At 37.2% G+C, this 12,881-nt stretch overlaps 3 protein-coding genes across 3 annotated transcripts; 2 read left to right on the top strand and 1 right to left on the bottom strand.

Annotated features, from left to right (window-relative positions):
- Positions 1-87: 87 nt before the first annotated feature.
- Positions 88-1,113, top strand: RpL24 (ribosomal protein L24). The gene is made up of 5 exons (XM_090155556.1): positions 88-183; positions 265-340; positions 414-661; positions 861-924; positions 990-1,113. Exons 1-5 carry the CDS (start codon positions 179-181, stop codon positions 1,065-1,067), a joined length of 471 nt encoding a protein of 156 aa, XP_090011682.1. The 5' UTR covers positions 88-178; the 3' UTR covers positions 1,068-1,113.
- Positions 1,114-1,622: 509 nt separating this feature from the next.
- LOC149932904 (uncharacterized) lies at positions 1,623-7,736 on the top strand. Its single transcript, XM_090157011.1, has 8 exons — positions 1,623-1,812; positions 2,199-3,253; positions 3,311-5,556; positions 5,624-6,275; positions 6,349-6,625; positions 6,700-6,888; positions 6,968-7,074; positions 7,142-7,736. The coding sequence occupies exons 2-8, from the start codon at positions 2,498-2,500 to the stop codon at positions 7,622-7,624; spliced, it is 4,710 nt and encodes a 1,569-aa protein (XP_090013137.1). The 5' UTR covers positions 1,623-1,812; positions 2,199-2,497; the 3' UTR covers positions 7,625-7,736.
- Positions 7,737-8,448: 712 nt separating this feature from the next.
- Positions 8,449-10,484, bottom strand: LOC149932903 (uncharacterized). The gene is made up of 7 exons (XM_090157012.1): positions 10,364-10,484; positions 10,116-10,285; positions 9,898-10,048; positions 9,624-9,829; positions 9,088-9,200; positions 8,954-9,029; positions 8,449-8,895 (listed from the first exon to the last, which is right to left on the bottom strand). Exons 1-7 carry the CDS (start codon positions 10,396-10,398, stop codon positions 8,579-8,581), a joined length of 1,068 nt encoding a protein of 355 aa, XP_090013138.1. The 5' UTR covers positions 10,399-10,484; the 3' UTR covers positions 8,449-8,578.
- Positions 10,485-12,881: the final 2,397 nt, after the last annotated feature.

Below are 12,881 nucleotides of genomic sequence, written 5' to 3'. Positions count from 1 at the left end.
AGAAATGTCTTTTATAATTTTATTTTTTATTATCGCCGAGATGCTGTTTGCTATTTCGAAAATTGCGCGTTGAAACGCTTGCGAGTAATTTCGCGTTTCGCCGCCAGCTGGCGCTTGCTATCTAGCCAGTAAAAATATACCAGAAAGGCAAGACGTTCCGTCTCTTTAGTCGTTCATCATGAAGTGAGTTAAATCTAGATACATCCTAATTATTGAACTTTTGTTTAAGGAAATTAACATTTATTACCCTTTAAATTGTTTTAGGATCGAACTTTGTGCGTTTAGTGGGTATAAAATTTATCCCGGACATGGGAAAAGAATGGTTAAAACAGATGGGAAGGTAAGCCTTGGTTTATTATGTTAACAATTTGTGTTGCTTGAAAGCTTTATTTATTTTAAATATTCCGTATTAGGTGTTTCAATTCCTCAACGCGAAATGTGAGGCATCGCATATGATGAAACGAAATCCTCGTAAAATTACGTGGACAGTTTTGTACCGTCGTAAACATAAGAAGGGTATTGAGGAAGAGACCACAAAAAAAAGAACCAGGAGGACTGCGAAACATCAAAGAGCAATTGTTGGTGCTAGTTTGAGTGATATTATGGCAAAAAGGAATATGAAACCGGAAGTTAGGAAAGCCCAAAGAGAACAGGCTATTAGGTATACCAATTACAAAAAAAAAACACTTCTAGCTTTAAATACATATGAATTCACCAACTAGCGTTGTTAAAGAAAGTACCTCACATGTATTTCTTAATTGTATTGAGGTTCATTCTTCAGCACAGCTAATTAATTAATGAAGTTACCCTAAGTTAACATCTCTGGCATAAAAAATATTTAAAAACCATATTCTTAATAGGGCTGCAAAGGAAAAGCAGAGAGCATCAAAAGCTCAAAAGAAAGCTAGCCAAGCTCCAGCTAAGGTTAATTAAAATGTTTAAGCAGTGCAAAAGTGTTAGATTTTTCTAAATATTTTTCTTTCATTTAGCCCACTAAAGTTGTTCAGAAGCAAAAGGCATCCAAACCAATGACGGCAAAAGCACCAAGAGTTGGAGGCAAACGATAAAATATTGTGCAAATTTAAAAAAAAAATAAATCTTTCACGTACAATATTTTGGTATTTTTTTGATGCCGCGATTGCTTGTTTTAATATTTAGTAGTATCTACGCGAAAGTATAGATGGCGCTCTAGAGACTCCGCCGCTACTGGAACAGTCATGACCATTAATTTTTCAGTGGAATTTGAAAAATGTGTTGGGAGGGGTGGAACTTTGTCACGTGATTTCATTGGAATGTGAACAATGTAGGCGGAGTTGCGAGCCTACCGATTTTTAAAGATAGAACTGATGAAAGTTCCAGCTTTTAACACAAATACGGTACACACGTTCCAATAAATTTTACTGAAATTGTTAGTTAAGTTCTTTCAAACATCAACAATAATATTCGACGCCTAACCTACCAAAAACTAACATTTTGTCTCAAGGCCGAAACGAGGTCAGAAAATTAGGGGTATGGCTGCCATGTTGGCAGCTTACATTCCCTTCGTGCGCCCCTGTTTCCTACCCCCTCGATTATTTGGCGTTGCTTTTTGTAGCCGCGGCTTGTAGTAGGCCTAAAAGATTAAAATCTCAAATTTAAGCCTAACGATTGCGGCATATAAAGTATTCGAGCCTTTTAGATAAACCGTTTATTAGAGTATATCAACGAATAATAGATTATCATAACCCATAATGTTTCAGTAAGTTCGGACACCGTAAATGTGATACGATTGATATGGAAAAGCGACCTTCTAGGATTTTGCGAATATTCAAGGTAGACCTATTTCCATTTAAGCCTACAATTTTCATTCAGCTCGCAGAATATATTATTGAATCTTAAATTACACATATCTTTGCACTCTTTTTCTTTTTTCTTTTTCTTTTTAGCAACTTTAGAAGTTTTGCGATTTACTATTTTCAGGCCTTAGGTTTTACAGATTTATGTATTTTAAGCATTCCATTAAAATTTTAGATTGGCCCCTGTTTTTTTGTATCAGAAGTTGTAAACATGAACCAGTGAAAATATCATGTATCTATCATTGGATTATGTTTTTTAAAACCACACTCTTTCTAATCACCTAACTGAATTGAAAAAAAATTATTTTATTGAAAAGCTCTTACACAAAAAACGTATTTTCTTTAATTTTTTTCTTGTTTTAGGCAATTTGTTGCTTGGCCATGTAATTTGGTGTATGGATACTTGAGAAAGTTCAGCTACAGGAAATCTTTTACTTTGAACTTGCATTTGGCTCGAGACTGTAAATTTGAGCCAATAACTCATTGAGTATTGTTGTCATGTGTGTAACATGAGGGAAACATCAGTTGTGTGGTGGGCTCCATTTGCTGTGGCCACACTTCAAGTGTGTCCTTTGCGCCACACTTTTGTCAGAAATCCTAGTGGCGCATACGGCTGAGATTTTAAGAAGATAATAAGTACAGACTTTAAAAGGCTTTGTCATATGAACCAAAAAAAGGCGAACCATCCTCGTGATATTGAAAATTTACAAAGTACTTCAACTTATTTCGGATTCCTTCCAAGCCAAGTGTTCAATCAAAATATATATCATCACTCGGATTTTGCTGATTATAACGATATTGGCTTGGCAGGCCAACATCAAATGCTTCGTGATATTAAAGACAGTCTCGCTATTGTAAGAAGAGATAATCAAAACCTTTCCATTAATAATTCAAGCCTAAACAGTGATTGTGTTGGTGTGTCAAACTCTAGCTATCAAAATACCAAGCGTGAATTCATGCAAATTAAACCGGAGTTCATGAACATTAGTAGCGTTGCAGTTAATGCGAGTGGAGGAGGAGGTAGTGGGAGTGGAAATGTGCCGTTAGAAGGTACGCAGCGGGGTAATAGTGGAAATGGCACTGTGAAGTCAACAAGAAATGGATATCGTGAAAAAGCACTGGCAGAGATTCGAAGTAGTCTTCAACCTTACGCGCACTTTGATCGTTCAGTTAGCAGCGCTAGTAGTACAGCCAGTGAATCCAGTTACCCTAATTTGGGCTCTGTTCCTAGTCATCATGGGGCTGGCAGTAATAATAGCGCTACCAGTGCCAGTGGAGGCTCCCATGGTATTGCCAGCAGTAGCAGCAGTAGTGGTTTACCCTCTTCTCCGTGTAATACACCTAATGGACTAGCTGATAGGGACAAAGATCTTCAAAGACAAGTTCTTAAGCAATTAATTGCGATGGGCTATAAAGAGGTACTGATCTATTTTTGCTTACTAGAAATGTAATATTAATGAGTGTTTTTCTTTCAGGATCAAGCCTGTCGCATTTTAAGACTTTCTTCACTAAAAGATGACCTACTTGTTGATTCTCCAAGCCACTCCCATAATCTTCTTGGTGGTCAACAAGAAAACCCGGGAAGTCAAAAGCTAACTAGTGAGCCTCTCAACGGGCTTCCAGGTTCACCGAACCCTCCACCTATTCCAGTTGGACTAAAACCTCTCAGGAAAGGTAGTTTGCAAGAAAGTCAAAACCAGAATTCTTTTGTTTGGAATTCTAGAATCACAGTTCCATCTTCAACCCATTCTCAAAATGACTGTGGAAGTAGTAATGCTAGTGTACGATCTGATAGTCCTGGAATGGCTAATTGCCTACCTAACCTTCAAAGATCTATATCAGGAAATGGTACTTCCGGTGATCCTGCTAACCTTACCTCCAATGTGCCATTTTATCGAATGCAGTCTCCAGGGCCAAGTTACGTACCACCAACGGAACCACCACCTCTGCCTCCTCCTAGAGGGCTTCCCGCTCCCCCTCCAACTCCTCCTCGAGGAACAACACCTCCTACCCCACCTCCACCCCCATTACCCCCTTCTCATTTTGCTAATGCCATAAATATTAGCAACAACTCAGTGCCACCCCTAAATCATCATCAACAAACTTCGCAACAAGTTCAGCAACAACAAATTATCTATAAACGTAGGTCACCTGTACCTCAACAGTCTTCAAGAAATCATGCCAGTGCCACAGCTAGCCCCCAAAGGGGCACTAGTCCTATTTCGGGCGGGGGCAGGACTTCCGTAGGAAATATTATGAATCAGCAAAATCTTCAACATTTGCTGAATCGCTATTCAGCTGGAAGTACTACATCGGGCGGATCTTCACGGGGCGTTGAGCCTCCACCACCATATCCCTCTTGCTCCTCTCCAAGTCCAGCAAGTTACTCATCAATTTACTCATCCCCTCCTCCATCTTATGCTTCTTCAAGCTCAGGAAGGCAGAGCCCTACACCTACTATTAGTAGTAGCGAATACTCGATTCCATTGCCTTCTTTCAATCCGAAACGACTGGCATCACCAGCATATAGCTCAGCGTCACCATCATTAGCCAGTTCCTCACCCATGCCACCTCAATCTTCTTCCTCTGGGAGTAATAACGGTGTGTCAAGCGCATCTTCGACAGTAGTGACTTCGATTATGCCAAGACCAACACCGTTGCAAGCGTGGAGTGTCAAACAATCTCAATCTCCAGTTATAATGCAGTCCGTGAAGAGTACCCAAGTTCAAAAACCTGTCTTACAGACTGCGGTAGCGCCTACTTCACCTCCTCCTTCGACTGGAAGTGGATGCTCCAGCTCTCAAAACTTAGTGAATAGCGGTGTAATAATGGGAGTTGCTACGGGGCCTCCCATTAACCCTCAAGTTTCTTATTCCCCTTCTATTCAAGGAGTTACCTCAGCTTACGCTTCAGGTTCTCCTGTGCCAGTGACCAGTAGTTATAATAATAACGCTGAAAATTATTTACCACCATACGCTAACGCTCTCAGAAAAGCTTCATTAGCCAGAACTTCTCATCTTCCCGTGCTTTATGGTAAACCAAGCGTAACACCTTCTCCTCCGAATTATTCAACAGCTATACAACAGCAATTAAATGATAACAATAATCATACTTCTTCGCATTTAAATCCTCCTCCAGCTTATCCTAACAATGTTCAAAATCAAAATTACCTCTTGCAAGAGAATAAATGCTCACCAAACATGGGAGTATCTCAAGTTCAGCATAGGTTTAACGAGTTAAAGTTATCAAATTATGGAGCACCACCTCCACCACCACCACCATCAGAATTACCAACAATGGTGCCGACAACAGATCCTCCAAGTTACGCTAGTACTGTAACAGTCTTGTCAGGACAAATAGTTTCTCAATCTCCTATAACGCCAGTTATAAACAGTGCTAACAATATGCATTGTTACGTGACGCCTAGCATATCTTCTACGTCATCTACTTCAAGTGGAACTACAGGAATGAGTAATCAAACTCAAGAGGTGGGAGTGGGAAGAACTATGATGTTAGATAATTACGCTATGGGAAATAATGGAAATCCTGATTTGGTTGGCACTGTTGAAAGTATATGCAACGTAAACCTCTCTTCTCCCGGTGAAGTTAATGTATTAAGGACAAACTTGAATATTTTAAGTGGACATGTCAATTGCGATCATCCATTAATTCAGAGGAAAAACTCCCCTATTGCAATGGATACTGCTAGCTCAGCATCTCGGTAATCATAGTTTTGTATTTGTCTTAGTTCCATTCTTGTGTTTTATTTACATTTTCTTATTTCTTAGATCCGCTTCTAGATCAGAGTCACCAGTGTCTCATGGCTTGAGTCAATCACCCATATCTTTCATGTCAACTACTTCTACTTCTTCACCATCCACTCAGTCAGATTCTACTAATTCTGGTGGACGAATCCCTCCTCCGCCTCCTTATAAAATGACGCACCAATCACCAATACCACCACGGAAATTTTTGTCCAAAGAAAAAGAAGCAGAGAAAAGAGAAACCAAAGTCAAAAATTTTTCTCCAGCTGCTTTTAAGTTTTACATGGAGCAGCATGTGGAAAATTTACAGAAATCTCACCAGCAAAGAGAACACAGGAGACAACAACTAGAAGCTGAGATGTCCAAAGTGGGATTATCAGAAGAGGCCCAGTGTCAAATGAGAAGAATGCTTCATCAAAAAGAATCCAATTACATCCGTTTGAAAAGAGCTAAAATGGACAAGTCCATGTTTGTCAAAATTAAGGCTATTGGAGTTGGAGCTTTTGGAGAGGTTGCCTTAGTCAGAAAAACTGATACAAATCAACTGTACGCCATGAAAACGTTAAGAAAAACTGATGTTCTCAAAAGAAACCAGGTAGCCCATGTTAAAGCCGAAAGGGATATTTTGGCTGAAGCTGATAACGAATGGGTAGTGAAACTCTACTATTCTTTTCAAGTAAATATTACAAGAAAATGATATCTGGTATTACTTTCTTACATTTACTCTTTTTTTTTTATTCGCATGATAGGATCAAGACAATTTATATTTTGTTATGGATTACATACCCGGCGGAGATTTAATGTCTTTGCTAATAAAGTTTAGCATCTTCCAAGAATCATTAGCAAAATTCTACATTGCTGAATTAGTTTTGGCCGTGGAAAGTGTACACAAAATGGGCTTCATTCATAGAGATATCAAGCCTGATAACATCCTTATAGACAGAGATGGGCACATAAAATTAACCGACTTTGGATTGTGCACTGGGTTTAGGTGGACTCATAATTCAAAATATTACCAAAGAAACGGTAATAGTTTGCCTTTCATTTTTGTCTGTTCTTATTCTTATCACTAATGTAAATATTTTTCTCGTAATATATAGGAGAACATGCCAGACAAGATTCTATGGAACCAGATGAAGCTTGGAGCAATGATTGTCATTGTTATACTAATAATATAACGCAAATGAAACCTCTAGAGAGGAGACGGCGTAGAGAGCATCAACGTTGCCTTGCTCATTCTCTTGTTGGTACACCTAACTACATCGCTCCGGAAGTACTGCTTAGAACAGGTTAAATTCCGTTCTTATTTTATTTTTCTTACGCTTCATGACCAACTAGCGCTTAAGTTTCTGTTATACCTTTTCTTAGGTTATACCCAATTGTGTGATTGGTGGAGTGTAGGAGTTATATTGTACGAAATGCTGGTAGGTCAGCCTCCCTTTTTAGCCAACACTCCAATGGAAACTCAGCTGAAGGTATTTTTCAACTTTGAAACCATTTGAGAATTACTTAATTTAAATTTTATTTTTGTTAATATTTAAGGTTATTCATTGGGAGAAATCCCTGAACATACCCTCAGCCGCAAAATTAACATTCGAAGCTCAAGATTTAATTCAGAATTTGTGTTGCGGACCTGAAAAAAGAATTGGTGGGAAGGGAGCTGGTGATATTAAAGCTCACAAATTCTTCGATGGAACAGACTTTGACGGTGGTATACGGAAACAACCGGCTCCGTATATCCCTCAGATTCTTTACCCGACAGACACTTCTAATTTTGACCCTATAGACTCTGATAAGTTAAAGAAAAGTGGCTCGGAATTTGACAGTGATGAAACAATGACGGATGATGGGTATGAAAATGGAAAGCATCCCGAACACGCCTTCTTTGAATTTACTTTTAGAAGATTCTTCGACGATGGTGGTCAGGCTTATCCTGTACGAATAAGTTTGGACAATAGTAACTCTAATAATATTGAACGCAATAATCACGATGACGCCACGCAAGGTTCACCCGTGTACGTATGACCCTAGGTTTTAAAACATTTTTAATACCATTTTAGCGATTTTACATAAAAGAGCGGTTTTTATTTATACTTTTCCTTCGCTAAAACAATCATCTAGCTTTCCACCGCAATTTTTAATATGAAATATAGTGAACATTGTGCCTAATGACTTTGAGAAGAACAGGGTATATAAATGAAAATTGACAGACGGACTTTACTTGCCTTAAGCTAATTTATATACCCATACAGGTATTTAGAAAAGTGAAAATCTGTCTTTAACCCTCCAACTTAAAAAGTGCCTTAATTGAGATTTTTTCGCAGAGTCCCTGTTATGTATTTTTAGGCTTGGTTTACATTGCTCAATTGACATATGTAAATAATATAAATATAACTTTATCATCTATATTTTTTCCGCAAGATGAGAATATCGCGCTGGAGTGGACTATTTTAAACTCGTTCTCCACTTTTAGGCTTGTTGTTTAATTGTTAAAAACTAACTATATTTGCCGCAAAACGTTTTGCCTCGACAAAAAGGCCTTTTTCGGTATTGTTTTTATAGCTCTATGTACATGTATATAGTGTAAAACTTTGTAAACCCCAATCTTTCATTAGCCACAAAACTACGCCCAGTTGAAAGTTGTAAAAACAAAATTGTATATAATGTTAAATTTGCCCTTAATTAGTAAGGCTAATGAAATCATGGGCCAAAATCTCAATACGCTCTCCCCCCCCCCCCCCCCTTTCCTAATAACTAATTTTAAATATGAGTGGATAGTTGTTTTTCCCAAAACACTGAACAAAATAAAGCATTTGAGCATTTTTGTAGTCCAAAAAAATGTACATATAAAGCCTTTCAAAGATGACAAAGTTTAATCTTTTTTTTTAACATAAGCATAAATTAGTATCTTAATTTAGAATTTCATCAAAAAGTATAATTTTTAACAATTAAAAATTCTAAAATTATTTTATATTATCATTAACAACCGCAACAGGTAGTTCCCTGACTTTTAGGAATTAAGCAACCATTTATATCGCAACAACAACCTGTTGTGTTTACAGAAGCATCGACGTAAATTGGTCGCGTTGATTGGCAAATGTCAGCTTCTCCGGGGCAACCAGCGCAACAAGCGTTGTTTTTAAGGCACATTTCAGGATCACAAGAGCAAATTTCACTATCCATGGCTATTTGACACAGGTCAACCTTGGAAGATGATGGGGCACTTTCATTTAGCTTCGAAGAGGTATCGATGTGGTTTTGAACATTGGTTTGCGTAGTAAATACTTCGTTGGGAGCTTTAAAAAGGTTATAATTTAAATATAATACAATAGATGACTTTATCTTGTATTTTACCCATGTTTATTTCAGTATATGAAATCCTTGCAGCATCTAGAAGTGGGGTATCATTTGTCGAGTCAATTTCTGGGTTCTAGATAAAAATTACTTTAAACTTCATTCGTTTTCTATTTTACAAGATCTATTTTTACCAAAATGTTCAAATTATTAGTTGAAAGATGATTTTTTTGGTGTAATTTAAGGCTGTATTTTGTTGCAAAAGCTTTGGAGCAGCCTTCTGTCAAACATCTATATGGTTTTTCGCCTGAAATATTTATTGAGCCAAAAGATTATATATCTCAACTGATAAAAGTATTCATCTTTCTAAGCTGCTAATGTTATTTGCTTTAAACATGTACCTTCGCAGGCTACTACTGATTTTACAAAGAAAAAAAGGGGTTGAAGCAATACACCGTATAGTGATGTTTTAAAATGACTATCCTAGTAAAACATGGTTTTTAGTTAAATATCCTTAGGCAGGGTAATTTATACATTTAAAATCATCAGATGAATTAAAACATGCAGCAATGTGGTATATTCTTCAGCAGTTTGGCGTAAAGTTCTTACACATTGAAAACTGCCTCTATCCTGGGAAGGTACGCATTACATTTTCACAGACTAGATGGATACTTTTCTTATAACAGATTGACCTTATTATTTTACGATTTATGGTAATTCTATGCGCTACCTGTATGTTTACGAATGTGGCTCTTCAAATGGTGACTAGCGACGAATGCCTTTCCGCAACCATATTCTTTACAAGCATAAGGACGTTCACCCGAATGAGTGCGAAAATGCTTTTTTAAGTCACTAAGTGTCGTAAAATATTTAAGGCACCCTTCTAATATACAGTTAAATGTGTTGCCATTATGAATTCTCTTATGAGCTTTTAATCTATCAAAAGAAAAGAGCTACTTCAGTAGGCTATTAGTTTTGATTTTAACAATAAATAGGTAACTAGCCTATAAACTGTATTGAAAGATTTTTGGCATCCTACGATATCACAATGAAAGGGTTTTTCTCGCGTATGAACTCTTATATGTATTTTTAAGCTATATGATGTTAAGAACATTTTGCCACAGCCAGCTTCGTTACACCCAAAAGTGTATTCTCCTGCAATGTTAGAAATGTTAGTTTTATGATAAGGATGCCTCAAGTGAATCGCTCTTAGTAAGTGTACCATTATGAACTGATTTTTCGTGACTTCTAAGGTTACCAGCAGTCGAGTACGACTTAAGGCACCCATCAATTTCACATACAAAGCGTTTAGATTGGTTGGGAGTGGATTTAGATAACGCAGTTTGTTTCACATTTGAATCAAAAGTCGGATAAAATACTTCATCGAGGAAGCTAATAACGAAATGATGATTTTTAAAGTAAAAATGTATCTTTTTTAAAATGGTGTATATATTAAAGTGTTTTAGTTACTTATAGTCAGAAAAATCGTTTATAAGATTCGTCATTTCTTCTCTTGCCACTTGGAGGTTGGGTGAAGTTTGAAGACTTTTTTTTAATTGGGAATGTAGTAAGAAAAAGGGTACAAACCAGGGCTGGACATAAGGCACTAGTCACGGCTATTGACTACTACTGACTACTAAAACAAATCTGGGGCTCACTAGACAATTTGACTAGTGAATAATTAACCTAAATATTCATAAATAATGGCGAATATGGCCTATCATAAATTCATCATTCACCAATCCCATTTCATTTAAAAAAATCACAACACACTTGTAGACCTTTAGAAAATCGAGAGTCCACTGCACCTCATACAAGTTCAGATTCAGAATCTCAAATTAATGCGTCATTTTGATCATGGACGGTCCAGACATGGCCAACTTCGCGCGCTCACTACGCTCACTACCAGACACCTGGTGCGAGCGTAGTGAGCGCGCGAAGTTGGCCATGGTCCAGATCTATAACATTTTCCTATAAAGACCCAAAAAAAAAGTGTTAACGCTTTCAGCAGCGTTGCCAGGCAAATATTTTTTATCCTGGTGATTCAAACGTCATAAACTGGAAACTGATTTTTGAAATTTCGCCATCTGTCGGGAAACATTTTTAACGGTTTAGCGGTTGCGATTTGAATTTTCAGATTGTTGTTTACAAAGGAAGCCCCAAACGTGTATATTTTACTATAAGTATGATCGAAATTCTAAATTCTTACGCAGATTAATTTAAAAGACTAATATATTAGCACCGCATGGTAATCTCGTGGTTCAAATTTTAAATTCCAAGCATTCCAAGGAAGCTTCTTGCCCTATTTTACTCCCCCGCCTATTTTGAATCACCAGCCTATACAAGCATTTCCTGTTATGCCCGCGAGTACCGCTAGAGTGCGTCGAAGCTTGTTCTTTTTTACTTTTTCCCATGCCGGACCGTCCCTGTTGTTAATTAGTCCATGAAAATATGAAGACCTATCGGTACGAGCTATTTGTAAGTTTTTAAATTTCTTCAAATTTGTCTAGGGTTTAGCTTTTGTATCCCTTTTCATAATGGACTAATCTACTTATTCGCTAATTTTATCATTCTGATTTGTATATTTAGTTACGTGGATTTTACTTTCAGGCGACGTTGTTTCGCGCGAAATTGGCGCAAAATTTGAAACGGAGAATTATCTTAGCAAACTAAACGAGTCTCGAAGTTACAGTGATTAATTAGACAATGTAAATTAATGTAAAAATATTATTTTTAATAAGCTATTGTAATTGTTTAATAAACACCATAATGGGTCGAAAAGTGTTGTTTTTCTTTTTTGTAAATACTTATTGATTAAATAAAGTATTATAAAATAAAGGTAAAAAAAACTTTCAGAAGCAAAAAAAAGTTTAGTTAAAGGTTGTGTTAATACCGGTAGACACAAAAATGTTCAGTGCATAAGTAAGTGTATAATAAAAAATATAAATAAGGAATAGAAGGGATTCCTCTGAAGCAATGATTTAATATTTAGATTCCCAGTTAGAACACCGACTTTAGTAAAGAAATGGCTTGAGGCTATAAGGCAACTTGATTCGACACCTGGACCACAACAGGAAGACGCGATTTGCGGGGGTTCATTTTGATCAGTCTGTTTATCGTGAAAACGCGAAAATAAGAGTACTCTCAGGCAGTTCCAACTTTGCAATTTTATTTATTTAATGAATAATGTTAAGACGTTCCAGGCATACCAAAAAGATACAAATGAGATCAAACTGAAAGAAAAATAATGTTGATACATGAAAATTGCAACAAAAAATGCAAAGTAGATTTAAAAAGAAAATCACCACAAATACAATTAAAATATAAACCAAATTTCAAAACCTGGGAATTAACAAGTACCCGTCCCAGTAGTCTGAACATTAAGATATTTTAAGCAAACATGTAGCTCATTTTGGACGAAGGACATCTCGGATATATAGGAGGGACTGCACCGTGTTTTTCGTGGACGTAGTTGGCCTTAATTAGCAAACCTTTCCTGTAGTGTGAACTTGTGATAAAGCCGGCATAGTATCTTCAGTCACGTCGGGTTTCATCGCGTTTTAGCCATAGTGCACTTCTCTATCGTTTTGACTAGTCGGAAGCTTTTTACTTAGAAAACCTTGACGTTTGAAATTGATGCTCTTTTAACGCTTAGCAGTTTTTACACACAAATCCCTTCACCTAGTACGTAGCCGTGTCTGTCTGTGTCACGGTGTTCGCAGTTGACGTCATGGGGTAAAGTGTTAGCTCGCACAGTTCGCGACGTCACGATGGGGGGCAAGTATGATCATTGTGTTCGCAGTTTCCAGAAACGTAGAAAAGGTTACTTTTATTAGTTACCCTCCAATTACGTGATCTGAGATACGAGAAGCGGTATTGCCGTCGCCTTGTATTTGTGTGTCTTATTGTTGTTGGGGGTTGTTAACCGTTGTTTGTATTGTGAGTGTGTTTGTGTTGTGTTGGGGGTGTTATTTGTATTGGTGTGTGT

The sequence above is a fragment of the Leiobunum rupestre genome, chromosome 8, assembly GCF_980474605.1.
Source record: "Leiobunum rupestre chromosome 8, qqLeiRupe1.1.hap1, whole genome shotgun sequence".
Classification (NCBI taxonomy): Eukaryota; Metazoa; Arthropoda; class Arachnida; order Opiliones; family Sclerosomatidae; genus Leiobunum; species Leiobunum rupestre.
This window is presented reverse-complemented; position numbering and strand designations above follow the sequence as displayed.

What these genes read in the sequence shown, in the direction of transcription:
- RpL24 (XM_090155556.1), top strand. An exon ending in TGGTTAAAACAGATGGGAAG is followed by an intron (nt 341 to 413) that starts GTAAGCCTTGGT and finishes ATTCCGTATTAG; the next exon opens with GTGTTTCAATTCCTCAACGC. An exon ending in CAAAGAGAACAGGCTATTAG is followed by an intron (nt 662 to 860) that starts GTATACCAATTA and finishes TATTCTTAATAG; the next exon opens with GGCTGCAAAGGAAAAGCAGA.
- LOC149932904 (XM_090157011.1), top strand. Translation starts at nt 2,498, where the DNA reads ATGAACCAAAAAAAGGCGAACCATCCTCGTGATATTGAAAATTTACAA. An exon ending in AACTCTACTATTCTTTTCAA is followed by an intron (nt 6,276 to 6,348) that starts GTAAATATTACA and finishes TTCGCATGATAG; the next exon opens with GATCAAGACAATTTATATTT. An exon ending in AAAATATTACCAAAGAAACG is followed by an intron (nt 6,626 to 6,699) that starts GTAATAGTTTGC and finishes CGTAATATATAG; the next exon opens with GAGAACATGCCAGACAAGAT.
- LOC149932903 (XM_090157012.1), bottom strand. Translation starts at nt 10,398, where the DNA reads ATGACGAATCTTATAAACGATTTTTCTGACTATAA. An exon ending in AACGATTTTTCTGACTATAA is followed by an intron (nt 10,286 to 10,363) that starts GTAACTAAAACA and finishes TTTCGTTATTAG; the next exon opens with CTTCCTCGATGAAGTATTTT. An exon ending in TCTTTCAATACAGTTTATAG is followed by an intron (nt 9,830 to 9,897) that starts GCTAGTTACCTA and finishes TTCTTTTGATAG; the next exon opens with ATTAAAAGCTCATAAGAGAA.